This window comes from Eumetopias jubatus, unplaced genomic scaffold (assembly GCF_037043125.1).
Source record: "Eumetopias jubatus isolate StellerSeaLion01/CBP00866 unplaced genomic scaffold, mEumJub1_p1.0 scaffold_5, whole genome shotgun sequence".
NCBI lineage: Eukaryota > Metazoa > Chordata > Mammalia > Carnivora > Otariidae > Eumetopias > Eumetopias jubatus.
Genome location: NW_028274811.1, coordinates 2,479,500 through 2,504,765, shown reverse-complemented (window position 1 = coordinate 2,504,765; position 25,266 = coordinate 2,479,500). Strand labels below are relative to the sequence as shown.

The 25,266-nt window shown below is 43.6% G+C and overlaps 1 protein-coding gene across 3 annotated transcripts; it reads left to right on the top strand.

The window, feature by feature from the left end:
• Nucleotides 1-1,414: 1,414 nt before the first annotated feature.
• On the top strand, nt 1,415-24,506 carry ZNF454 (zinc finger protein 454). Of its 3 annotated transcripts, none has more exons than XM_028092601.2 (5): nt 1,415-1,572; nt 2,605-2,702; nt 3,690-3,816; nt 4,246-4,335; nt 21,441-24,506. In XM_028092601.2, the coding sequence occupies exons 2-5, from the start codon at nt 2,670-2,672 to the stop codon at nt 22,754-22,756; spliced, it is 1,566 nt and encodes a 521-aa protein (XP_027948402.1). In that variant the 5' UTR covers nt 1,415-1,572; nt 2,605-2,669; the 3' UTR covers nt 22,757-24,506. The 3 variants fall into 3 exon arrangements, with proteins under 3 accessions (XP_027948402.1, XP_087879339.1, XP_087879338.1); XM_088023213.1 differs by lacking the exon at nt 1,415-1,572 and adding an exon at nt 1,657-1,732; XM_088023212.1 differs by lacking the exon at nt 1,415-1,572 and adding an exon at nt 1,662-1,765.
• Nucleotides 24,507-25,266: the final 760 nt, after the last annotated feature.

The following is a 25,266-nucleotide window of genomic DNA, read 5'->3' as shown; positions in this document are numbered from 1 at the left end:
CCCCACCAGAGTCTCTTCTTCCCCCCGCCCCCACCAGCTGACCGGCGATTCCATCAAAATGTGCTCGGCCACGTCACTCTCGCGCAGACTCCTTCAGTGGCTGCCCATCACACACGGAACGAAGCCAAGGTCTTCCGATGGCCTTCAAGGCCCCCAGCCCCCTAACCTCCCGCCCAACTCTCGCTAGTTCACTATGCCCTCTCCAGTCCCTCCAGGCTTGGAAGGCCTCGGGCTCAGCAAGCACACACTTCTGTCTCGGGACATCGCCGTCCCTTCCCGTTAGACGGCTCTTCCCCCCGTATTCACACGGTTTCCTCCCTCGCCGGAGTCCAATCCCTGCTCACGCGTTCCCTCCTCAAAAGAGGATTTCCAAAACACGACTTAACATCACCCCCCCCACGCCCACCGTCACAGGCTTCCTGACAAACACTAAGTGCAGGTTCCCCTGGTCTCTCCCAGCCCCTAGGGCAGTGCCTGACACACAGATGCTCCCAAACTGTCAAGAGGATGGACTCTTCCATAAAACCCCAAACAGAAGGCCGTCGTGTCACGTAAGTCACTGACGCTGCTTCCTAAGCTGACAGTTCCCTGACAAACCTCAGGTCACATTTTTGACTTTTTTTTTCCCCCAATTCACCACCGACAAAGTTAAAACCTCCTCTTTCCTCCCCGAGCTCCGCGAAAACGTGTATTCAAAGGCAACTCAACACCCCCAGGGGCATTTTCCACAGGTCACCCCGTTCCTGCCCCGCCCCCGTAGAAATGAACGCCACCCCCGGCTCCTGGCTCCTTCCTTCCCCTCGGCGAGCCGCCGACCCCCAGGTCAGCTCCACCTCCTCGGCCCTTCTCCCGGGCGCCGTGGCCGCCGCCTCGGTTCCCGCCGCCGGCCCCGCACCTCTGCCTCACGCCCCCGCCCGGCCCCCGGGCCACACCGCTACAATGGGTTGCGTCCGCCGCCTTCTCAAGTCGTCCCCGAGCGGTCCTCCTTCAGGAAGGAGCCTTTTGCGGCTTCTCACCTCTTACTCCGTCCTCGGGGACCGCCCCCGATCCGCTCCCCACGGCGACCGACAGACTTTATGCCGTCGTCAACTTCTCGCTGGTCTCTACCTATCCCGGGCGTTACTTCAGGGCTGAGGCTGACCCCGAGTCTGACTAGAACGGAACGAAAGCCTCACGTGCCGGTTAGCGCACCGGGGAGAGCTGCACTAAGGGGAACCGCGACGAACCTGCTGTGGCCTCTGGGAAATGTAGTTTCAGCACGCAAAGCACCCAGGAGTCGTTTTGAAGGGCGAGGCTCTGTCTGCGCAGGCGCACGATATCACTTTCTCCGCCCTGCGCAGCGGCTGTCGCTCGCCGCCGCTTCGCCCTCTGGGAAGTGGAGTCTTGGGAAGCCAAAGGGTTGCGGCTCTCGGACTCGCGGGTATTCGGCTCCGCGGCTCCCCCCGGCAACGCGCAAGCGCAGTTCCGACCCGGGCTGCCGACTCCCGCTCATTGTGTTCCGCCTGCGATGTGGCGGTTGCGGTTCCTCGGCGCCGGCAGAGGCTCCTTGAAGGGCAATCCGGTGGTGACCAGGCACGGTGGCCAGAGCCGCGTCGGGAGAGCGGGAGCGGCCGTGGGGTGGTCGGGCGGGGGGGCAAGGGCGGGGGGAAAGAAGGCCGAGTAGGTACGGGTCGTAGTCCGTTCCGGAGGACGCCGATCGGATGCCCCAAACTTCCCGGGACATATGGCTGAGGTTTGATTCAAGAGGAAAGGGGAGGACGGCCAGGTGCGGGCTGTTGGTTTTAGGGTCGGAATTTGCGAGAGCATGGCAGGAGGATGCGGTCCGGGCCTCTGCGTGTGTCTCGGAGGAGCCGACTCCGGGAGGTCGGTGGACGCTCCAGGGGTGGATGCTCCGGGCTGTGTCGGAGCCCTGTCTGCCGACCTCGCCGAGGCCGGGGCAGCCGCAGCCGCAGCAGCAGCTCCCGCGGGGGACCGGGCAGGGGGCCGGAGGGTGGGTTCTATGAATGAGACTCCCAGCCCCCTCGCGCCACCCAGCCACACAAATGCACTGCCTTTCGCCCACCTCTGGCTCTTTGTCACCCAGACTGGGCCCCTGAGGGGGAGAGGCCTGAGGTCGGAGAAGGGCTTGGCCTGAGAGGCCTTGACAGTGAATATCCAGCCCTCTTAGTTTGCCTTTGGAGGAGAAAGAAGACCATCCTTACCCACTGCTTCCACTCCCCTCCCAGGCAGGGGGGAAAGTTCTGTTGAGACCTGTCAGGGTAACAAGGGCAAAGGCCAGAGGCTGGGTAGAAAGCCTGAGATCTGGGACTGAAGGGTGCTTTCTGCAAGGAGAAGCCAACGTATTTAAGATAAAGAAGGGAAGATGTGGCGGATTTGATTCAGATGCTGGGGGAAAGTGTCGGGCTGGGAATGGCTGCATGCCGAGGGATTCCCTTTAGAGTGGAGGCCAGCAGAACTATCCTCAGAGAGGAGAGAGAGTTGGGAGCAAATAGGGACTAAGAGTCTACTGCTTCGGGGTACTGGAGGACTCCCAGGATGTGAATGCTCACAGCCTCAGTCTGGACTGTCCTGTGATCTCTTTTAACCCAGTTCTCCTCATAACAGGTGTGTAGAAGTTTCTAGCCTAAATCCTGCTCTGCCAGTCCCTGAAAGGGCTTATCAGAGAAGGAATGGCCGTCAGGCACCTGCCAACCATGGTCCAGGTGAGTGGGGAGTTGCTGCAGGGTTCCCCGCCCCCAATTTGCCTTATAAAAGTTTTGAATGTAGAGGTTTGAAAAGGGTGGGCTTATTTTTTCACCCTGACCAAGAGCTTGTCTCTTAATCAGTCTCAGTTGGAGGCCTGACCCCGTTGCTCCTATATGTATATAGATAAAGAGAGAGATATATGTGTGTATATGTTTATATATGTATATGTATATTAGCTTTCTTCTCTGGGCTTCTTAACTCTTTCTCAGGGCACACCAGCTCTCTTGGCTTCTGAGCCAAGAGTTTCCAGGGCAGGCACTAGTTGTGATCAGAGGGGACAAGGTCATATTGTTCAGAATGACTATTCCTGTGGGAACCGTGTATGTGTGTTGGGAGTGAGCAGGTGAGCAGCCGAAGACAAGCAGGAGCTGCTAAGCAACAAGTAATAGGTGCTGGGCCATGTTCTCCAAGACATGCCAGGAAGACAAGAGAGATGTGGGAAACGGTCCTTAGCTTCTTGGAGTTAACAGTCTAGTGGGGGGAATCTGAAAGTAAATGAGAACTCACGATAAAGTGGGACGGTGCTTTGCTAGGCCTGCACAGGAGTTGAGGAAGGCTCTGCCCGGGAGGAAATATGGAGGCTGAGGCCTGGGTAGGATTTGGTCATGGGGTGGGGTGGAAGCAGGGCTGGGGCAGATTGAGGGAGATGGGAGAAAATGTCCAGGGCAAAATGAACAGCAAGTATGAAGTCTCAGTGCTGAGGAAGCATATCTTCTCCACAATACGTGTTTCTTCAAGACAGGAAGTAAGGTCTGATAAAAATTCGGCCCCTAGGACACCCTGAGGAAATGCTTATGTTGTCACAGAACACCGGCCGGCCCGCTCTGTGCTAAAAGTCCCACACCTCTCAGCCAGCTTCTGGGGACTCCCGAGGCTCAGCACTTCCCAGAGAGCCATGGGAGGGGGCCCCCGCAGGTCACCAGGGATGGGGTTTGCTGTTACAGGAATCAGTGACCTTCAAGGACGTGGTCGTGCTCTTCACCCGGGACGAGTGGGCACAGCTAAGCCCCACTCAGAGGGCCCTTTACAGGGATGTGATGCTGGAGAACTACAGCAACCTGGTCTCACTGGGTAAGCAGGGGGCCTCCGAAGGCTGATCTTCACATCTGGGGATCCCTTTGGGACCCTTATAAACTCTTAAACTGGTTCCACACAGAAGACTGGGCTGGGAGTGGGCTGATGGAGGATGTTCTCTTCAGGGCTGCTACATGCCTACCCCTGGTGTCCTGGGGATGTGACCCCTTTGGAGTCTTAAGTGCAGATGCTTCGAAGGCGATGAGGTTGAATCCTCTCTCCGTTGCAGACCTTCGGGGAGAAGGACATGGGAACAGATGGTCGGTGTCAGGCCCCAACCGTCTGTTCTTCCTTCTGGGGACTCACCTGTCCCCTGGCCTTCCTATCGGGTCACCTTTCCCAGGAAGTCCCGAGGACCAGGTCTCCTCCTTACAATGATTTTATCGCTGGTATGAACAGATGTGGTCCATTTTCTCCCAAAAACAGGACTCTTAGGACCCCAACCAGAGCTGTTTTCCCAGCTGGGAAAAGGAGAAGAATGGATGCTGGAGGACGCATCGGGAAGCTTCTGTCTTGGTAAGAGCCCTGCATGTGGGAGGCACCTGGAGGGACCCCACAAACACTCCAGGCCCATGGACTGTGAAACAACGTCTTTTCCCTTCTCATTCACCGCAATATCTGGTTGCCACACTGGTTCCCGTGTGCATGTGGGCTCTCCTCTCCATGAATTTTCTTCTGCCTTCTTGGGCATAGATTAATAGTCTCCAGTTGGGAAAAGGCCTCCAGTGTAATCCGGGCCGCTCCCACCAGCCCATGTCTCTTTTAGCATTTAACGGTGCAGTCTCTGTTCACGGTTCTCGGTGGTGAGGAACCGTGCCAGGTTACACACAGCAGGGTGTGATGGGCCGGCTAACCATCTGCCTTCTGAGGCAGCCCTTCCGGCTGAACGTTGCACACTTCTTCAACCGCCTTCGTATTTGTTCATCCATATGTACATATATTCAGCCAGCATTTAATTATTCTCTGCCTGTTGTCAGCACCACACTGGGCTGGAAGCACCATGAGAATGTGGCCAGGTTTATACTTTGCCGGGTCGCTCACTTGGCGCCTGCTGGGTGGCGTAGACTTGTAGCCTGGGGATATGGAGAACATGACAGTTTGGTGGTGGTTACTTGTCTCAAGGAGCCCTGTGGGTCTGGTAGCTTAAGAGCAGGAGTAGGGGTGCCCCTCCCCTTGCTCCTGAATATTGTAGGGAGTGTATTGCCTTATCTGAGACATGACGACATTTCCCTTTGGGCTGGCATTTTGTAGGCTGGAAAGTATTTTTTAAAACCTTTGGTACTGATTTTTCAGTCAGCAAAACAGGCAGGGATTTATGGATCCAATCTGTTACGGAATTTAAATGTCTTTTTTTTTTTTTAAGATTTTATTTATTTGACAGAGAGAGACACAGAGAGGGAACACAAGCAGGGGGACTGGGAGAGGGAGAAGCAGGCTTCCCGCTGAGCAGGGAGCACGATGCGGGGCTTGATCCCAGGACCCTGGGATCATGACCTGAGCCGAAGGCAGACGCTTAACGACTGAGCCACCCAGGTGCCCCAGAATTTAAATGTCTTAACTCTAAAACTCAGTTATCCAAAAAAATATCTTCTAACTTACCCCAGTAGCATTCTGAATTTGTATGTTCTATTATACCCAAGCTAAGGCATTTTTAGTATTTCATTCTGTATTATGCAAGCAGTGTTCTAACAAAAGAAGAGGGGTGGGGGAATTAAGCAAGAGAAATTCATCCACTGTCCTGCCGCTCTAGCATAACATCATCCATTCTTCCATTACTCATCATTACCACTAGTTCTTTCTTGCACTTGGGTGGGGGGAATATGAAGATGAAGGAGTTCTATGCCTAGAAGCAGTTTGATAGTCAGGTGTAGGTAATGACATAAAAAACCAGGTGGTCATGGTTCAGGCCCTCCCAGGTGCCTTTCCCGACCCTCAGGGTCCAGCACCTCGCATTCCTGAGTTGCCTGGACACCCCAAACCTTGAGCTGATTCTTGAGGGATGATAAGTGGTTAGTTAGCACTGATCAGGAATGGGAAGAAGTCTTATTTTACACTTCCCAATGAAGTTTTATAGCTGTTCCTCTCATTATCTATTGAAGATATAGTTTTACTTTTGAATAGAACCATCTTCTCTTTTGTTTTTTTTTGAGCCAGAAATTGCTGCTATAGAGAAATGGTAGTCATTTCCAAATACTTATTGCCCTCTTGTCACTCTCTAATTATTACTGTTCTTAAAGCATTCATTAGATCATTTTTAGTTTTGGTTTTTTTCTTATTTCTGTTTCACTTCATAATGACTGACTGGGACTTCAAAAACCCATCTAGAATTTCTCCATTGTTGCACCAACTACCCTTGGTTTAGAACAGATACTTATTTTCAGTCGTAGGAAGAGAAAGTCCTTCTGATAGGTTTCTCTTCTCTGGGCCATGCACTACTGGAGGGAGAAAAGTGTTGGCATTTGAGCCCCTGGGGACCATCACCATGTGAGTGTTTTCCCAGAGAATTTATGCGAATTGCCCCATTCAGTTCTTACAACCTGTGAGGCAAGTCACATCAACCCCACTTACAGAAAACCAGGCCTCAGCATGGTTAACTCATTTGGACAGATTTAATGTTGCTATTTCCTGGCAAGTCAGGATTGGGGTGAAGCCAGCATTGAAACCCATCTGACCCTCAAACTCTTTTTCTCCCCTCCTGCAAATTAGCTTCAGTCACCTAGAAATTGTTTACTCAGTAAAGCTACAGATAACCACCTGGTCCCTTAATTTGGGTCATGTGCTAATAACTTTTTATAGTTCTTACATATTTATTAATCTTTTGAGGTTTCTTTCTGTTACGTTGGTTGTACATTTTACCAATTAGCTTTAAACTGTTGGTGGTTTTATTTTAGTTTTTTGGGTTTTTTTTTTTTTTTTTTTTGAGCCTTGAAGTGTATTCGTTTACAACTGGGCATAGCATTCATCTAAAAATTTAACACTTTTTATTGTGTCTTCTTCCTCATTTCCAACCTTATCTGCTGTTTTTCCCCCCCTCTTAAATTTGTTGGGTATTTTTTTCAGAGATCCAGCTCTTATTTATATCTCTTACAGGTTGTGATTTTATTTCTACGCTTGTGGTCATTTCCTTGTTTTACTTTAAAATAAATGTATTTTGATGGCTGTACGTTCTGTATACAAAAGAGAATCCATGGTATCTTTTGACAGTTTGAAGAGTAAGGCAACAGTACCCATCCCCCACTGTCCAGCTGAAGAAACAAAATGTAGGGGCACCCGTGGAGTCGTGTGCACCCCGTGTCACTGCCCCCCGCCCCCAGCCAGAGCCCCTTGCTTGAGTAGTACCGGCAGCCCTATGCTGCTCGTCATGGTCTTTCCACATTTCTCTGTAGCTCTGAGCAGTCATGTTCAGCTTTGCATGCTTTAACGTTTGACCCATGTAGTGTATAATAGATCCGTTTCCACAGGTTACACTTTTTAAGCCCTTGTTGAGATGCGTAGCCCTGCACTTTGATACTCCCTCAATGGCGATAGCGCAGTTTTTCCATTCTGTTGCTGGTAGACCTGTAGGTTGTTTCCGGACTTTGCTGACTGAATATTCTTATACACGTTTCCTCATACACACGGGCCTTCTTTCGGAGTCTTTTTTAGGTGTCTTCATAGGTGTAGAAACACTGGCTTTGAGAGTAGATGCTTCTTCAACTCTGCTAGATTTTCCCAGATTACTGATAGTTGATGCAAGTTCTTGTTACTTTAATTCTTTTCAAAATTGGGAACTGTTAGACTTTTTTCCCAGTCCCATTCCTACGAAACGGTATCTCCCTGTGGTTTTAAATTACATTTCCTTGTTTCCTGGTGAAATTGAACATCTTTTCGTGTGTTGCTAATTTGTGTTCTGTGACTTACATGTTCATATTCTTTGCCCGTTTTTCTGTTATAGTTTATCTTTGTCTTACTCATTTGTAAAAAGTTCTATGTATTCACGAATCCAGTATTTTATCAGTTAATATGTGTGTCACCCTATAGCTTCTCTTTTCTCTTTACTAACAGAAATTCTTAATGGAGTAAAATGTATCAGTCTTTTGCCTTAATGGTCTTTATCTTCATGCTTTTTGTGTCGTGTTGAAATGGTCCTTTCTATCCTTAGACCCACGAGGGAAGGACTTGGTCTTGCTTGTTCTTTTTTCCTCAGCGCACCGGGTCCCAGTGTGTATTTGTTGAATGGAAGCATGAATTTCTAATAGTACTTAACTTTTGTCTTTTTTTTTTTCTATAAAATCTTGTCAGAGGTTTGCTTTTTAATAGACTTCTTTTTTTTCTTCTTTTTGAGTAACTTAACACAGGGCTCGAACTCGAAACCCTGAGATTAAGACCCGAGCTGAGATCAAGAGTCGGACACTTAACTGACTGAGCCACCCAGGCACCCCTTTGATAGACTTTTTAATGAATGTTTGACTCTGCTGATCCTTTCTATTTTACCTTGATCTAGGTCATTGATTTTTTTTTTTTGCCCTTTATTTCTTATCTCTGACTTTCTTAGAGTTTATTCTGTTCTTCTTATATTTGGTATTAAATTTTATCACACTAATACATGCCTTTCATGAAACTACAGTGTTTAATACAAAAAGATGAGTGGCCCCTTTGTCCCCCCTTTTCCCCATTCTCCCCTCTGGAGAGATAGCCACTTTTCTTTTAGCTGATTATTTGATGTGTTTGCTTCCAAATAATCAGGTTTTTGCTATCCCTAACCTAGGAGGTCCCTCTGATCTCTTTGCAGTTAATCCCCCCCCATCCCTAGCCCAGGCAACCCTGATCTGCCAGGATTTCATAGGATTGGACACGTGGCCTTCTGTGTCTGACTTATGTCACTTAGCACAGTATCTCTGAGACTCTTCCTTGCCGTTTCACGTGTCAGAAATTCTTTGCTGTTGCTGAGTTAGCGCCCTGTCATATGGCAATAGCTCTGTTCAGTCATCGTTAATTAGCATTTGGGCTATTTCCAGGTTTTGGCTAAAGCTGCTATGAACATTCCAGTACAAGGCTTCTTCGTGTGGATGTATTTTAGTTCATATGCTCTTTGCGGACATATGGTTTCACTAAGGTACGTGCCTAGAAGCAGGAATCCCGTGTTGTGTACTAGTTGTGTGTTTAAACTGGGAAACTGTTTTCAGTAGATGCAAGATCCAGGTGCTCCTTACTGTACTGGGTAGGACTCCAGCACCACGCTGAGCAGCAGCTGTGCGAGGGGCCATCCCTCCTTGTCCCCTATCTTAGGGGGAAAGCACTCGATCTTTCACAATTCAGTATGTCAGGTGTAGATTATTTTGTAGATGCCCTTTTGACGTCAGGTTGAAGAAGCTGACACATCTGATGAGAGTTTTATCATGACTGGATATTGCATTTTTCTCAAATGCTTTTCTGAATCATTATGTTGCTGCTATGGGTTGATCAATTACATTGATTAGTTTTAAAATATCAAATCAGATTTGCATTCCCGGAAAACCCCAACTTAGTTTTGATTTATTGTTTTTAAAATATTGTTGGATTAAATTGGCTAACATTTTGTTAAGAATTTTTGCATCTGTATTCCTGATAGATTAGTCTGATCTGTTCCTTGCAATATCTTTGTTTTTGGTATCAGAGTAACATTAGCCTCATAAAATGAATTTGGACATTTCCCCTTCCCTATTATTTTTTGGGGAAATCTGTTTAGAATTGGTGTTATTTCTTCATTAAATGCTTGGTCAACTCAGTGAAGCTTCCTAGGCCAGGTATTTTCCTCATGGGAAGGTATTAAACTGCAAATTCAGTTTCCACAGCTTCTCCTCAGTGGGCCACAAATGTTAGCTGCCTCAGCCTCCCCAAATACTGAGCTCTGTCACTTCAATTCACTGAGCCTCCTGGGCTGTCTTGGCCCCTGTGCTGTGACCTGGACACTGTCCCCATGGGCTGAATCCCTAGGCCTTCCCTTGTCTGTTTCCTTTCTTCCAAGGATCTCCATCTTTCCCTGTCATTTGTCCGTTGCCTAAAAAGTTGTTTGTTTCTCTCTCTCTCTCTCTTTTCTTTCCCCCTGGTTTTCTAATTGTTTAACAGCGGGAATTCTCAGAGTTTTCAAATCCTGCCATCATTTTTTATTTTTTTTTTAAAGATTTTATTTATTTATTTATTCATGAGAGACAGAGGGAGAGAGAGAGAGAGAAGCAGAGGGAGAAGCAGGCTCCCAAGGAGCAGGGAGCCCGATGCGGGACTCGATCCCAGGACCCTGGGATCATGACCTGAGCCGAAGGCAGATGCTTAACCATCTGAGCCACCCAGGCGCCCCTGCCATCCTTTTTTAATTTCCAAGAACTCTTGTTCCTCTGGATATTGCTTTATTTGTATGCTGATATTCACATTTTATAGTTAAAATTTTTTACCTCTAAAGATAAATGATTTTTAAAAACATTTTCTTCTCCCTTCATAAGCTCTGTGTTCTCAAATTTTTCTCTTTGATTCTTTTGATATCTCTTTCCTGTTAGAAGCTTTCCTCCGCTATCTGGTAGTCCCCGATTGTCTACCCAGGTAAATGGTGGGAGGATCAAGGTCCTTTTTGGAAACTCTTCATGGGTGAGTGGGGCTTGAGTCTCTAACACCGCTCTCCTGCCACCAGCTGCCCTGGTGTCTTCAGTCCAGAGCACCTTCGATTTACTCCCTCCAAAGAGAAAAGGCCTCCAGTCTTCTCCCAAGTTGGGAGAGGGGAGTCCCTGAGCTCCTCTGAGTTGGGGAAGGGATGTGGGGGCCTAACGGCTTTTGTAAACTGACCTTAAACCAGTGCTCCATAATCCACTCCCCACTTCCGCATGTACGTGATGGTGCCAGTTCCTGAAACTCTAGGTGATTTGGAAGTAAATCGAGTTAGTTTCTGATCCCTCCCAAGGGGGTGACCTTTTGAGTACATTGTAAAGGGGGCTTGGATCACACCACTTGCATACCTTGCATGAAACCCTGGAGTTACATAGTTTAAGACCATACTTTGTTTTTTGTAACATGGGACAGTGCATCTAGGGTATTGCTTCTTAATTCAGCCCACCCTGAAGTGACCTGGGAGCCCCAAGGAGAGCAGATCCTGCTGGCTTAGATCTTCAGTGGGGGTCCAGTCTCTCCTAACCTCAGTTCATCTTCAGTGTGGGAAAACCGGGGTGCATTTGACTCCCCTCTTGATTGGATGAGTGTTCTCCTGGAACACTATAAACATTCAGAAGACAAATATTTTCTTAAATGTAGATGATGTGATTTTATTATCACAATCAAGAAAAGGCTTTAATAGATAAAACTATCCAGCAGCTGCTAGAAAAGAAAGCCAGCAATTGGTTATTTTTGTTGTGCCACAGTATGCTTTTTGAAAGCCATCTGCCGGATTTTTTTAAGTAAAAATGTTTTGTAGTAATGTGTAAAACTCAACAAATTTTTGCAGTGTAAATATTGTATAACTGGCACCTGTAATAAGAAATAGAATGTTACCAGCATGTCAGAAACCTCCCATCCCCTTTCTTTCTTTTGTTCTGAAGATAACTACTACCCTGACCATAGGCTTGTTTTGCCTGTTTTTAAAGTTTATATAAATGGAATCATACAGTATCTACTCTTCTGTGCATACAGTATGTTTGAGATTCATCCATGTCTGGCAATAGTTCGGTCATTCTCACCGATTTACAGTATTTCACTCAGTAAACCTACCAACATTTCTACTTTCTACTGTTGCTAGACACTTGATTCATTTCTAGCTTGGAGTGTACATTATGAAGTGTACTGCTTTAAACGTGCCTATACGTCTTTTAGAAAATATATTTCTATATTCCAATATTTCTCTTGGGTATATAGCTAGGAGTACTATGTTCATGAGTATGCAAGCTTTAGTTGACATTGCCAAGTAGTTTTCCAAAGTGGGTATACCAGCAGTATGTGAGGGTTCCATATTCTCCTATAGACCTAGTATCACCATTTAAATTTTTTTCCCACCACTCTAGAGGGTTTATGGAGTATCAGATTGTATCTTAACTTACGACTGATGAAAATGATCTTTATTTTTAATCTCTTTAATATCCTCTTTTTTTTTGAAGATTGATTTATTAGAGAGAGAGAGCACAAGCGAGAGGGGCAGAGGGAGAGGGAGAGAATCTCAAGCAGACTCCACGCTGAGCGCAGGGCCCAACTTGGGGCTTGATCTCACAACCCTGAGATCATGACCTGAGCCAACACCAACAGCCGGACATTTAAGTGCCACTCAGGTGCCCCTAATATCCTCTTTTGTAAAGTACCTATCAGTCATTCCATTATTTTCTATATAGTTGTCTAATCTTTTTTTTTTATGATTTTATTTTTTATTTGCCAGAGAGAGACACAGCAAGAGAGGGAACATAAGCAGGGGGAGTGGGAGAGGGAGAAGCAGGCTTCCCGCTGAGCAGGGAGCCCGACGTGGGGCTCGATCCCAGGACCCTGGGATCATGACCTGAGCCGAAGGCAGACGCCTATCTTTTCTTATTGATTGATAAGGTTGCATATTTGGGATTTGAATCCTCAAATGTCATGTATATGTATGTGTATTGCAAATGTTGTTTCCCACTTTGAATAATAGTGTCATTTGATAAGTAAGTTCTAAATTTTTAAGATAGTCCTGTTAATCAGGGTGTGGGTTTTTGTGGTTTTGTTTTGTTTTGTCTTTTTGCCCCTTGTGGTTAATGCTTTTTGTGTCCTACATAAGACGTTTAAGGCCATGAAGATCTTTGTTTTCCTGTAGCAGCTTTATTCTTTTGTCTTTCGTACTTTGGTCTGAAATCAACATGGAAGATTTATCGTTCATTGTTTTCCATATGGGTATCCAGTTGACCCAGGATGGTTTACTGAAAAGACTGTCTTTCTCCTCACTGTATTGCAGTATCTCCTTTGTCATATGGCGACTACATGTGCATGGGTCTGATTCTGAATTCTATAATCTCTTGCATTGGTCTGTTGGAATATAGGACTGTTCCTAGACTCTATTCTGTTTCATTCTTTTTGTCTAATCTTGTGCCAATACAATACTGTTTTCATTACTCTGACATTATAATGAGTCTCACAATTGATGATATAAGTCTTCCAGCTTTATTCTTTTCTTTGCTTTTAGAATTTTTGAATTGACTATTCAGTTTCCACAAAATTTCTGCTGGGATTTTAATAAGAATTGGCCTGAGTCTGTAGCTTAAATGGGGAAAATTGGTAGTGTTCCATCCTGTGAACATGTTATATCCCTATGTTTGTTTAGGTTTTCTTTATAATTTCTCTGAAATTTTTTGTCATTTTATTTGTATGGTTCTTGCACATCTTTCATTATATTTATTTCTGAGTATTTTTTGTTTTTGATATAAAATCTTCTGAAAGTTTTCTTTTCCAATTATTTGTTGCTGATATATAGATAGACTATTGGTTTTTATATATTGATCTTATGTCCAGCAACTTTACTAAGTTCCCTTATTAATTCTAATAGATTAGATTATTTTGTTGTTTTATATGAATATAATCATATTATCTGAGAATAATGATTTTTTTTTCTTTCTTTACTTGCACTGGTTAAGACTTCTAGTACAACTTTAAATAGAAATTGTAATAACAGGACGCCTGGCTGACTCAGTCAAAGAGCATGTGACTCTTGATCTCAGGGACATGAGTTCGAGCCCCACTTTGGGTGTAGAGATTACTTAAATAAATAAACTTAAAAAAAAAAGAAATTTTGATAACAGACACTTTTTTTCATTGTAGTCTCAGGGCAATGTTTTCAGTATTTTGCAATTAACTGTGATGTTTTGTGTAGATTTTTTGTAGGTACTCTCTATCAGATTAAGGAAGTTATGTTCTACTCCTACTTTACTGAGTTTTATCATGACTGGGTATTGAATTGGGTCAGGTGCCTTTTCAGCATCTATTGAAAGAATGATACCATTTTTCTCCTGTATTTTGTTAATATGGTGAATGACACTGGGTGATTGAAATGTGAAAACAATGTTGAGTTTCAACTTATTTGTGATCCATTATCCTTTTTTTTTTTTTTTAAGATTTTATTTATTTACTTGACAGAGACAGCAAGAGAGGGAACATAAGCAGGGAGAGTGGGAGAGGGAGAAGCAGGCTTCCCACTGAGCAGGGAGCCCGATGCGGGGCTGATCCCAGGACTCTGGGACCATGACCTGAGCCGAAAGCAGATGCTTAACGACTGAGCCACCCAGGTGCCCCTCCATTATCCTTTTTTACATCACTTTTTTATATTCCTTTTGCTGAGTATTTCTTTTAGGAATTTTGCATTTGTGTTGATAAGAAAGAATGGTCTGTGATTCTTTTTTTTTTTTAATTGTCCTCATCAGATTCTGGCAGGTTGTGCTAACTTCATAAAACCAATTAGAAATGTTTGTTCTCTTTAGTTCTCTAAAAGAGCTTGTGTAAGATTGGTGTTATTTCTCCTTTAAATGTTTAGACAAATTCGCTAGTGAAGGCAGCTCTGCCTGGAAATTTCGTTGTGAGAAGTTTCTATATATTTATTTTTTTAAAGATTTATTTATCTGAGAGAGAGAGAGAGCGTGAGCACAAGCGGGGGGCGGGGCAGAGGGAGAGAGAGAATCCTTAAGCAGACTGACCACTGAGCACAGAGCCCAATACGGGGCTTGATCCCAGGACCCTGAGATCATGACCTGAGCTGAAATCAAAAGTCAGCCACTTAACCTACTCTGCCACCCCAAGCACCCCTGTGAGAAAGTTTTAAAATGAAATTCAATTTATTTATTAGATGTAGGACCATTCAAATTTTCTGTTTCTTTTTTGGTACCTTTCTAGGAATTTGAGCCTTTTGTCTAAGTGCCCAAACTTATTAGCATAAAGTTGCCTTATTATGTTATTGTCTTATAAGTCTCTGTGGAATCTGTCCTGGTGTCATCTTTATCATTATTGATATTAGTAATTGATATTAGCAATTAATTAGTAATATTAGTAATCATTATTGATAATTAGTCATTAATGATAATTAGTAATTAGTAAAGCACATACATAGTTATTGTGTGCGTTCTATCTTCTTGATTAGTGTTGCTAGAAGTCTATCAGTTTTTATTAAGTTATTGATTTGTTGTCTTTATTATTTCTTTCCTTCTCCTTTGTGTTTCATTTGCTATTTTTCTAATTTCTTGAGATGTACATTTCCTTCTACACATGACTATAGCTGCATCAGTTTCATTTAATATTTTTATTATCATTTAAATTATTTTCTAATTTTTGTTATGATTTTTTTTTCTTTCCTCTATCAGTTATTTAGAAATGTATTGCTTAATTTAGAAATATCTGTGGATTTTTTAAGTATCTTTTTGGTATTTTGTTGTTCATTTCCAGCTTAATTCTGAGTTCAGAGAACATATTCTGAATGCTCTCAGTCCTGTGTAATGTATTCATTTACAGTTCAGTATAGGTCAGTTTTGGTAAATGTTCTGTACGCACTAATAATACATACTCTGTCATTGTTGGGTATACTATTTTCAAGTCTATTAATTGAGATTTGTTTATCAGATTGTTGAGATCATCTCCATTCTTTTTTTTTTTTAAGATTTTTATTTATTTATTTGAGAGAGAGAATAGGAGAGAGAGAGCATGAGAGGGGGAGGGTCAGAGGGAGAAGCAGACTCCCCGCTGAGCAGGGAGCCCGATGCGGGACTCGATACTGGGACTCCAGGATCATGACCTGAGCCGAAGGCAGTCACTTAACCAACTGAGCCACCCAGGCGCCCAGATCATCTCCATTCTTAAAGGTTTGATTTCTGAGTTATTGAGAGTGGTGTGTGAACATACATTACTAGGATTGTTAAGATTTCTCTATTTTTGCTTTTCATTTTCTCAGTTTCTACTTTACACATTGTGAAGTTATGTGCAAATGTAGACTTGTAATATGTTCCTAGAGAACTGTCCCTTCTGTCAATATGAAGTATCTGAAAGTCTATTTTTTCTAAAACTATAAGATTTGTCTGATACATATATCAGCTTTCTTGTGGTTAGTGCTTGCATGATAAATCCTTTTCATTCTTTTCTATATTTCTATGTCTATGTTTTGGTATTTCTCTTCTAATAAGCATCTAGTTGGATTTTTTTTTTAAGATTTTATTTATTTATTTGAGAGAGAGAGAAAAACAGCATGAGAGGGGAGAGGGTCAGAGGGAGAAGCAGGCTCCCCGCTGAGCTGGGAGCCTGATGTGGGACTTGATCCCAGGACCCCAGGATCATGACCTGAGCCGAAGGCAGTTGCTTAACCAACTGAGCCACCCAGGCGCCCTAGTTGGATTATTTTTAATCCAGTCTTACAATCTTAGTTTTTTAATAGGATATTTAAACCAGTTACTAATATGTATGGGAGGAGCGCCTGGGTGGCTCAGTTGGTTAAGTGGCTGCCTCCAGCTCAGGTCATGATCCTGAGGTCTTGGGATCGAGCCCAACATCCGGCTCCCTGCTCAGCGGGGATTCTGCTTCTCCCTCTCCATCTGCCTGCCACTCTGCCTGCTTGTGCTCTCTCTCTCTGTCAAATAAATAAATAAAATCTTTAAAATAATAATAATAATAATATGTATGGGATTGGATATCTGTTATCTTCACATTTATTTTGTGTTTTACTCACCTACTTTAAATTATCTTTTGTCTTTCGTTTTGCCTTCTCTTGCTTTATTTTCATCCTAATGCTTGTTAATATATTCTTCTCTATTACACTTTTTTGCTAGTACCTTAAAATATTAACTCCTCCCACCTTTCTTGTTATTTTTTTGTAATTAATTTATTTTTTTTGATGTAGTGTTCCATGATTCATTGTTTGCATATAACACCCAGTGCTCCATTCAGTGCGTGCCCTTTTTAATACCCATCACCAGGCTAACCCATTCCCCCACCCACTCCCCTCTAGAACCCTCAGGTTGTTTCTCAGAGTCCATAATCTCTCATGGTTCATCTCCCCCTCTGATTCGCCCCCCCTTCATTTTTCCCTTCCTGCTATCTTCTTTTTTTTTTAACATATAATGTATTATTTGTTTCAGAGGTACAGGTCCGTGATTCATCAGTCTTGCACAATTCACAGCGCTCACCATAGCACATACCCTCCCCAGTGTCCATTACCCAGCCACCCCATCCCTCCCAGCCCCCACCACTCCAGCAATACTCAGTTTGTTTCCTGAGATTAAGAATTCCTCATATCAGTGAGGTCATATGATACGTGTCTTTCTCTGATTGACTTATTTCGCTTACCATAATACCCTCTAGTTCCATCCACGTCGTTGCAAATGGCAAGATTTCAGGTTTTTTGATGGCTGCATAATATTCCATTGTATAAAAAAAAATACCACATCTTCTTTATCCAGTCATCTCTTTCGTGTTATTTTTGCTATGTATATTTAATTATGTATATATTTTCAACCTCTCAAGACATAATTATTGTGTGCAATAATACATGTATTAACATATTTACTTTTCCTATAGCTTTTCATTCCTTCTTACATTTCCATGTTTCCACCTGGGATTTTCTTATGCCTAGACATACTTGTTACTGTTTTTTTTTTAAATATGGATCTGCTGGTGGCAGAGTCCCTTGTTTTTATTTGTATAGAAACACCCATTTCATATTCACTTTTTAAGGATATTTTCTTTCTGTTGAATTCTGTTTGGCAATTAGGTTCTTTCAACACTTCCTGATGTTTCATTTTTTTTCTGGCTTCCATTGATTTTGTTGAAAAGATGGCTGTCAGTCTTACTTTTTTCTTCTTTAAAAGTAATGTATTTGTTTTCCTCTCAAGTAACTGTCAAGATTAAACTTAGGTTTTCAGTAGTCTTGTGTTTAGATGGATTTTCTTTGTATTTATCCTGCTTGGAATCTCTAGTGCTTCTCAAATTCATTTTTCAGCCTTCATATTTTTCAGATAGTATTTTTGTCCCATTTCTTTCCTTCTTCCATTCTAGAACTCGTCACACATATGTTCAGTCTCCTCATCATGTCTTCTATGTTTCTTTTTAATTTTTTTCAGCAAGTTTTACCATAGATGTTTTCTGCTTATGTATTTTTCCAGTGCACTATTGCTCCCTTCTGCTATGTTTAATATACTATTAAATATATCTCTTCAGTTCTTAATTTCAATTATTCTTTTCTAGAACTTTCATTTGATTCATTGGTTCCAATCTTCTGTTGAAATTCTCATTCTTATTTGTTTTATTGAACATACTAATCCCGGTTATCTTAAAATCCATGTTTGATAACTTTGGTATCTGATACCAGGTTCTGTGGGTCTTTGTGTATTATCTGGTTTTTCTCTTGACTTAATTTCTTAGTACTCCAGTAAATTTTGATTGAATCCCTGATACTGTATTTGAAGAAGTGAAGAGGCTCTGGGTGATGTTATATTCGTCCAGAGAAGATTTACCTTTTCTTCTGGCAGATAGTGAGTGTACGGGAACCACCTTAATCCAACCAGGGACGTGTTAGCTGGCGATTAGGTTGTGGTGTTTATAAAGCTTTGCTTATCTCTTGTTTGCCCTGCTACTAGGTTGTAGCCCTCCAGGAGTGACTACTGAGAGCTTTACATGTTTACTGTGACCACTACCCCCTTCTTTGGAAGATCCTGATCTCAGTTTTTGGCACCATATTTTCTTAAGATTAGAAAAGTTTGAAATTCTGCTTAGCTTTGGTCTCTTGCCCTGAGAAGTTTTAGAATTCAGCAAATTCTATAAGGAAAAAACTGGTAAGTATTGGGATTACCTTTCTATATTTCCCTTCTCTCTCAAATATTAGAGTATCAGATTGGCCTCGAGTGACATATGCCTTTAGACAGAATTTTTGTTTATCGTTTAAGATTTTCTAGTTGTTTTCTGCAGGAATGTCTGCCACAGGCTACTTTACCAGGTCCAGAAGTGAAAGCCAGCCCTTAAGGTGTTAAGATTTGGCAATCCTGGCATTTAACTGACGATTTTTGTTTTGAGCAACATTATTGTGAGCTCACCAGGATTTTAGCTTTAAAATGCACCTGTTTAACTGTCTTTTCCAGATAAGTAAAGGGGTTAGTTTAGTTTGGTTTTGTTGATTATAGCTCTTTGTAGATTTTCTGGAGTGTGTAGGAAAAAAAAGTGATGAGGAGGCTTGTTCTTGATAGGATTTTCCAGGCATCTTTGCATCACTGCCACAGTAGTATCTAGCTCTTATCGTTTCTTTTCTTAGTACAAAGTCTTAAATAGACTTAACATCAAAGGCAGATATTCACAAATACATAGGAAAAACTAGTATGCAGTCCAGAACTCTGCTTGTTAATATGAACATACCTCATTCTGTTGTGCTGTGCAGATATGCATTTCTTACAAATTGAAGGTTTGTGGTTATCCTGCGTCGAGCAAATCTATTGGTGCCATTTTCCCCACAGTGTTGGCTCACTTCACATCTCTGTGTCACATTTTGGTAATTCTTGCAATAAAATAGGAAAACCTCTGGAAAGGATTCACTATTCTAGATACCATTAAGAACATTCATAATTTATGGTCACAGGTCAAAAAATCAATATTAATAGGAGTTTGGAAGTTGATTCCAACACTCATGGATGACTTGGAGGGGTGCAAGACTTCAGTGGAGGAAGTCACTGCGGATGTGGTAGAAAGAGCAAGAGAACTAGCATTAGAAGTGGAGCCTGAAGATGGGACTGAATTGCTGGAACAGATGAGGAGTTCCTTCTTACAGATGAGCAGAGAGAGTGGTTTCTTGGCATGGACTCTACTGATGAGGATGCTGTGAAGGTTGTTGACATGACAACACAATATTTAGAATATGACATAAAGTTAGTTGATAAAACTGAGGCAGTGTGTTTGAGAGATTGACTCCAATTTTGAAAGAAGTTCTACTGTGGGTAAAATGCTATCAACAACACCTTATGCCACAGAGAAATCATTCCTGAAAGGGAAGAGTCCATCGATGCAGCAGACTTCATTGTTGTCTTATTTTAAGAAATTGCCATAGCCACCCCAGCCTTCAGCAACCGTCATTCAGCAGCCATCAACACTGAGGCAGGACCCTCCACTAGCAAAAAGATTTTGCTGAAAGCTCAAATGCTGGTTAGCATATTTTTAGCAATAAAGTGGTTTATAATTTGGCATATAGAGTGTTTTTCTAGACATAAGGCTGCACTACTTAATAGACTACAATGTAGTGTAAACGTAACTTTTACATGCACTGGGAAACCAAAAAGTTCATTCGACCCCCTTTATTGCAAAATTCACTGTATTGCAGCAGTCTGGAGCAGAACCTGCAGTATCTCTGAGGTCTGCCTGTACCATGAAACCAAGTGAGACAATTGTTGAGTAAGTACAGAATTTGTCTGTGGGGAGAGAAGTGATTCTGTCAGATAATGCATGGGACCAGGGCTCATATCCCAGTAGCAGAGTCCCATTTCTAGTGATTAGTATACTGCTTTCCCCAGTCAGGGCCTCACTCTCTAAGATGTACTGCATCTATCCAGGCAGATTTGCTGCTTTGTTTCTAATTTTCCATCCTCACATATACGTCCTCATGGTACATTTTCCTCATATAGATGTTACATTATTTGTATAGGTTTAAAGACTTTACTTCCTCATCAGTAGTAGGAGGTCCTAATTTTATTAGCAGAGTGTTTCACACAACCTTTATTTTTTTTTAAAGATTTTATTTATTTATTTGAGAGAGAGAGAGAGCACATGAGAGGGGGGAGGGTCAGAGGGCAAAGCAGACTCCCTGCTGAGCAGGGAGCCCGATGCGGGACTCGATCCAGGGACTCTAGGATCATGACCTGAGCCAAAGGCAGTCATTTAACCAACTGAGCCACCCAGGCACCCTCACACAACCTTTATAGTGGCCTTTTTATTAGCCATCTGAATGCTAAAATGAGTCTATAAAACATAAAAATGTTGCTTTTAGTAGTTAAAGGAATTGAATTGCTTCTCTATCAAGTGTTGACCTCTAGTTTCCCTGGTTTCCTAAGGCCTAGGTTATCTAGGTTATTTTAAGGACCATACCCCTGGGGCGCCTGGGTGGCTCAGTCGTTAAGCGTCTGCCTTCGGCTCAGGTCGTGAGCCCAGGGTCCTGGGATCAAGCCCCACATCGGGCTCCCTGCTCCGCAGGAAGCCTGCTTCTCCCTCTCCCGCTCCCCCTGCTTGTGTTCCCTCTCTCACTGTGTCTCTCTGTCAAATAAATAAATAAATAAATCTTTAAAAACAAATAAAGACCATACCACTAAGATAGACAAGGTACTTTTTTTTTTTTTTTAATCTATTAGCATAGTAGGGTCTGCATAGGCTTTTTGAGGCTTAGAAAGTCAGGTAATTTCTCTGTAATCACAAAGAAAATGAGTATTGTACTCAGGATCCCAACCCAAGCCTGTGACTTCTGACTAAGTTCCCAAGCTGTCCTGCTTCAGACATCTTCCATTAAATCAACCCCTACCTGCCGCGTCCTCTGTTCACCTCTCTTCCCCTTTCCTGCCCTATCTTCCCTTCAAGATGCCTTCAAAACTGCAGCCTCTTTGTCAGCATTATAAACAGGCTTATCTTCTTACCCTAAGGAGATAAAACATATGATTATGTTTGATGTCTTTCAGACTGGATGACTATGCCCGTGAGTAAGAACTCTCCTCTCAAGGAGGGTATTACTGATGAAGACTTGGATCAGTGGATGATAAAGAACGGATTCGCTAGAGATAGTCACTGGAAATACGATAGCCTGTTGGAATGGCAGCATGGAGGCCAGGGGGTACTTGCTCACCAGAAAACCCCCTCTCTGCTCAGTGCTCAGACCAGGGATGAACCTGGGAAGCACTGCACTGTGAGCTCATCTGTTGTTCAGAGTCAGGGATTTCAATCTAGCAAAAAAGCCTTCGAGTGTAGTGAGTGTGGAAAAGTCTTCACTAAGAGTTCAACCCTTAATAAACATCAGAAAGTTCATACTGAAAAACTGAATGCAAATCAGAAAACTGTTATTAAAGAGAAACGATATGAATGTAGAGAATGTGGGAAAGCCTTTCACCAGAGTACACACCTCATCCATCACCAAAGAATTCACACTGGCGAGAAACCATACGAATGTAAGGAATGTGGCAAGGCCTTCTCCGTGAGCTCCTCACTCACTTACCATCAGAAAATTCACACCGGAGAGAAACCTTTCGAATGCAATCTATGTGGGAAAGCTTTTATCCGAAACATACACCTTGCCCACCATCATAGAATACACACTGGAGAGAAACCTTTTAAATGTAACATATGTGACAAAGCCTTTGTGTGCAGGGCACATCTTACCAAACACCAGAATATTCATAGTGGAGAGAAACCCTATAAATGTAATGAATGTGGGAAAGCCTTTAATCAGAGTACAAGTTTTCTTCAGCATCAAAGAATTCACACTGGAGAGAAGCCCTTTGAATGTAACGAATGTGGAAAGGCCTTCAGGGTGAACTCTTCCCTTACTGAGCATCAGAGGATTCATACTGGAGAGAAACCTTATAAGTGTAGTGAATGTGGGAAAGCTTTCAGGGATAATTCATCCTTCGCTCGACATCGGAAAATTCATACTGGAGAGAAACCTTACAGATGTGGTTTGTGTGAGAAAGCGTTCAGGGATCAATCAGCCCTAGCCCAACATCAGAGAATTCATACTGGGGAAAAACCTTATACATGTAATATGTGTGAGAAAGCCTTCAGTGACCATTCAGCCCTCACTCAACATAAGAGAATCCACACCAGGGAAAAACCTTACAAATGTAAAATCTGCGGGAAAGCCTTTATTCGAAGCACACACCTTACTCAACATCAGAGGATTCACACAGGAGAGAAGCCCTATAAATGTAATAAATGCGGGAAAGCTTTCAACCAGACTGCAAACCTCATTCAGCATCAGAGACATCATATTGGAGAAAAGTGATAGGATTATAGTTTAAATGGCAGAGCTTTGAGACTGAATATATTAATTATTGAATGTAAGAGAATCCATTCCAGAGAATAGCCATGAAAGCCTACCCGAAGATGGAATTTTTATTTATGGAGAATCCAGCTTCACGGTATTGTGGGTTTAAGAATTTAAGAATGGCATGCCCTCCTAGTTCAGAACTGCCTCGATTGAATACCGGTCATGTTTAATTAGTCTGAATTATCAAATATCATAACCAAAATGAGGCTTCATTAACAACATAGAAATTAGATGATCAAATTTACATTTTTACTATTAAGAGAAATTATAAAATTGTAAAAGACCAGGTTGAGAAGCAAAGGAACAAAAAAGAAAATGTTCTATAAGCATTTCACTCACTTCTTTTATATAAGAGGGTTTCTACTTTCAATGGAACCCTTTGTTCTCACCCACCCACTTTCCCGGTGTAAGGAAAGTGTAGTCACCATGCATTGGCCCCGGAGTTACTTAAATTATGTTTCCCACGTTATGCTTCAAACCATCTTCTCAGATTTCCCTGACTTAGGTGTCCACTGGCTGCTTACCCACATTCTCCTCCTGGGACAACTCATTTGAATGGTGTGCCCCTCTTGATTTACCACCTCCTAACTGGTGACATCATGTCACTTATCACCCCATTTGCCCTTGGGGAATGTGGCCTCATATAAACAGTCCGTGATTCTGGGATATCGCACCCAGACCCAGCATTCAGAACTCGGGACCCCTGTGAGGCAGAGGTCGATCAAACTTCTTGAGTTCCCCAGTTCCTCTGGGCCTCACCTTGACTCTGACACTGGGATGGAACCTTAAAGTAGGGGCTTAGTTTGTGTAGACATTACCTCCAATTGTTCCTCGCTGTACTTACCCCAGTCAAGGGACTGCTCGGCTTCAGATGTGACAATCCAACCCCCTAGCAGTGTTCTAGGCCCCCTCAGCTTCTGTGACTTGTCATTTCTTAACATGCAACTGACACGAGTTAGAGCCCCAAAGCCACTTCTCAAAGGCTCTGACCCCCTCTCTTGCCCTTGGCTGGCAGTCCTCTGTGTCCACTGCACTAGAGTATATATTCGTTAACCCCAGAATATTAACTGCTGCATCCTGGTCCCTGACCTGTCCAGTTTTCTGAAGGTCTTGACTGTGTTCACAGGACAAACAGCTTGGAATTTATGCTTTGGCATTTGAAAGTGGGCATTTCCTCTCCTCCATCTGGGTATTCTCCTATTTAGAGACTGTCCCATTCTGACAGTGGTGAGCTATCTGTAGAGTAATTCCATGGGTGAAGAAGTCGAGAGCATCATGACATTCTCTGGCAGGGCATTATCCATGCCCAAAAGTTTTAGCGATACTCTGTTCCTGCAGGTACGGTTCCTTTTCCATCTTTGGTTCCTCACTGCTCAGTAGAAATCACAGAGATAACATGTGTGCCTTCACACACACAGCCACTGGTAGCGCTGTCCCCTTCCCCACCCCAAAGGATGGGGAGCCCACACTACTGCAAACTGGAACACACCATGAACACACACATCATGAAGACGGAAGAGCAAGTCAACCATTGTTCTGGGAGACGGAGTGGCAAGTTCTTAGCCCACGGAGGTGCAGAAGAGGATAGTCTGAATCGTGGTGGAATCAGTAGGCTCCAGGTTGAACACAGACTTGGAAGCTTCCAGCCACTCTAAAGCCTAAGTTCTCTAAATTCAGCTTCCATTGAATAAAGGCTGCCAGTGTGGGCAGGCATCTCCTGTGTGTTGGGGGGGGGGGATCAGCAGCTCATACTTTCTCCCCTACCAAGCTGCAGGTGAAGCAGCATTTCAAGGGGTGACTTGGAGCTCTTTGTACGTTGGGCCCACACGTGTTCATCTGCAGCCTCACAGGGCTGGCGGCCCCAGATTCCACAAGAAACCCGAAAACCCGGTTGCTGCTACAGATCCTTGCCTTCAGTACTAGCCATAGGGCCTGCCTGGTCCTAAACCTTGAATCCCTGTGGAACACTGCTCAGCTGAGTTCATTGTTCATTTTGTTTGTGTTTAATGAGAGCTGATGCCACGGGGCCTGTGCCTGCAGTTGAGCCAGGGCCAAGACCGGCTGCCCTCTGAGAGCCTCCTCCATCCCAGGAACGGCTCCAGCTTCTGTTCCTGCACCACAGTCCGTGCAGCCTGGAGGCCCTCAGTCTGGGTTTGCTCCCTGCCCTGTCAGCGCACCCATGACTATGCCATCGCAGGATAATGATTGAGCCAGTCTCCCCACCCCTTTGCCGGGACTAGAGAGAGAGAGGAGCCAGAGAAGCAGACCTAGACCCCACCTCCCACATCTGACACATCAGAGCTCCCCTGGCCTACTGTGGAATCGCCCAGTAGGCAAACCCGGTGGAAGGGCCAATTCCGCTCTGCCTGGGGGAAGGGTTTGAGAAGAGGATTAGCACCGTAAACTTTGTTAAAAATCATCATTGTCTGTGGGCTCCCATGAATACCCCTGAAACTGCCAGCTCT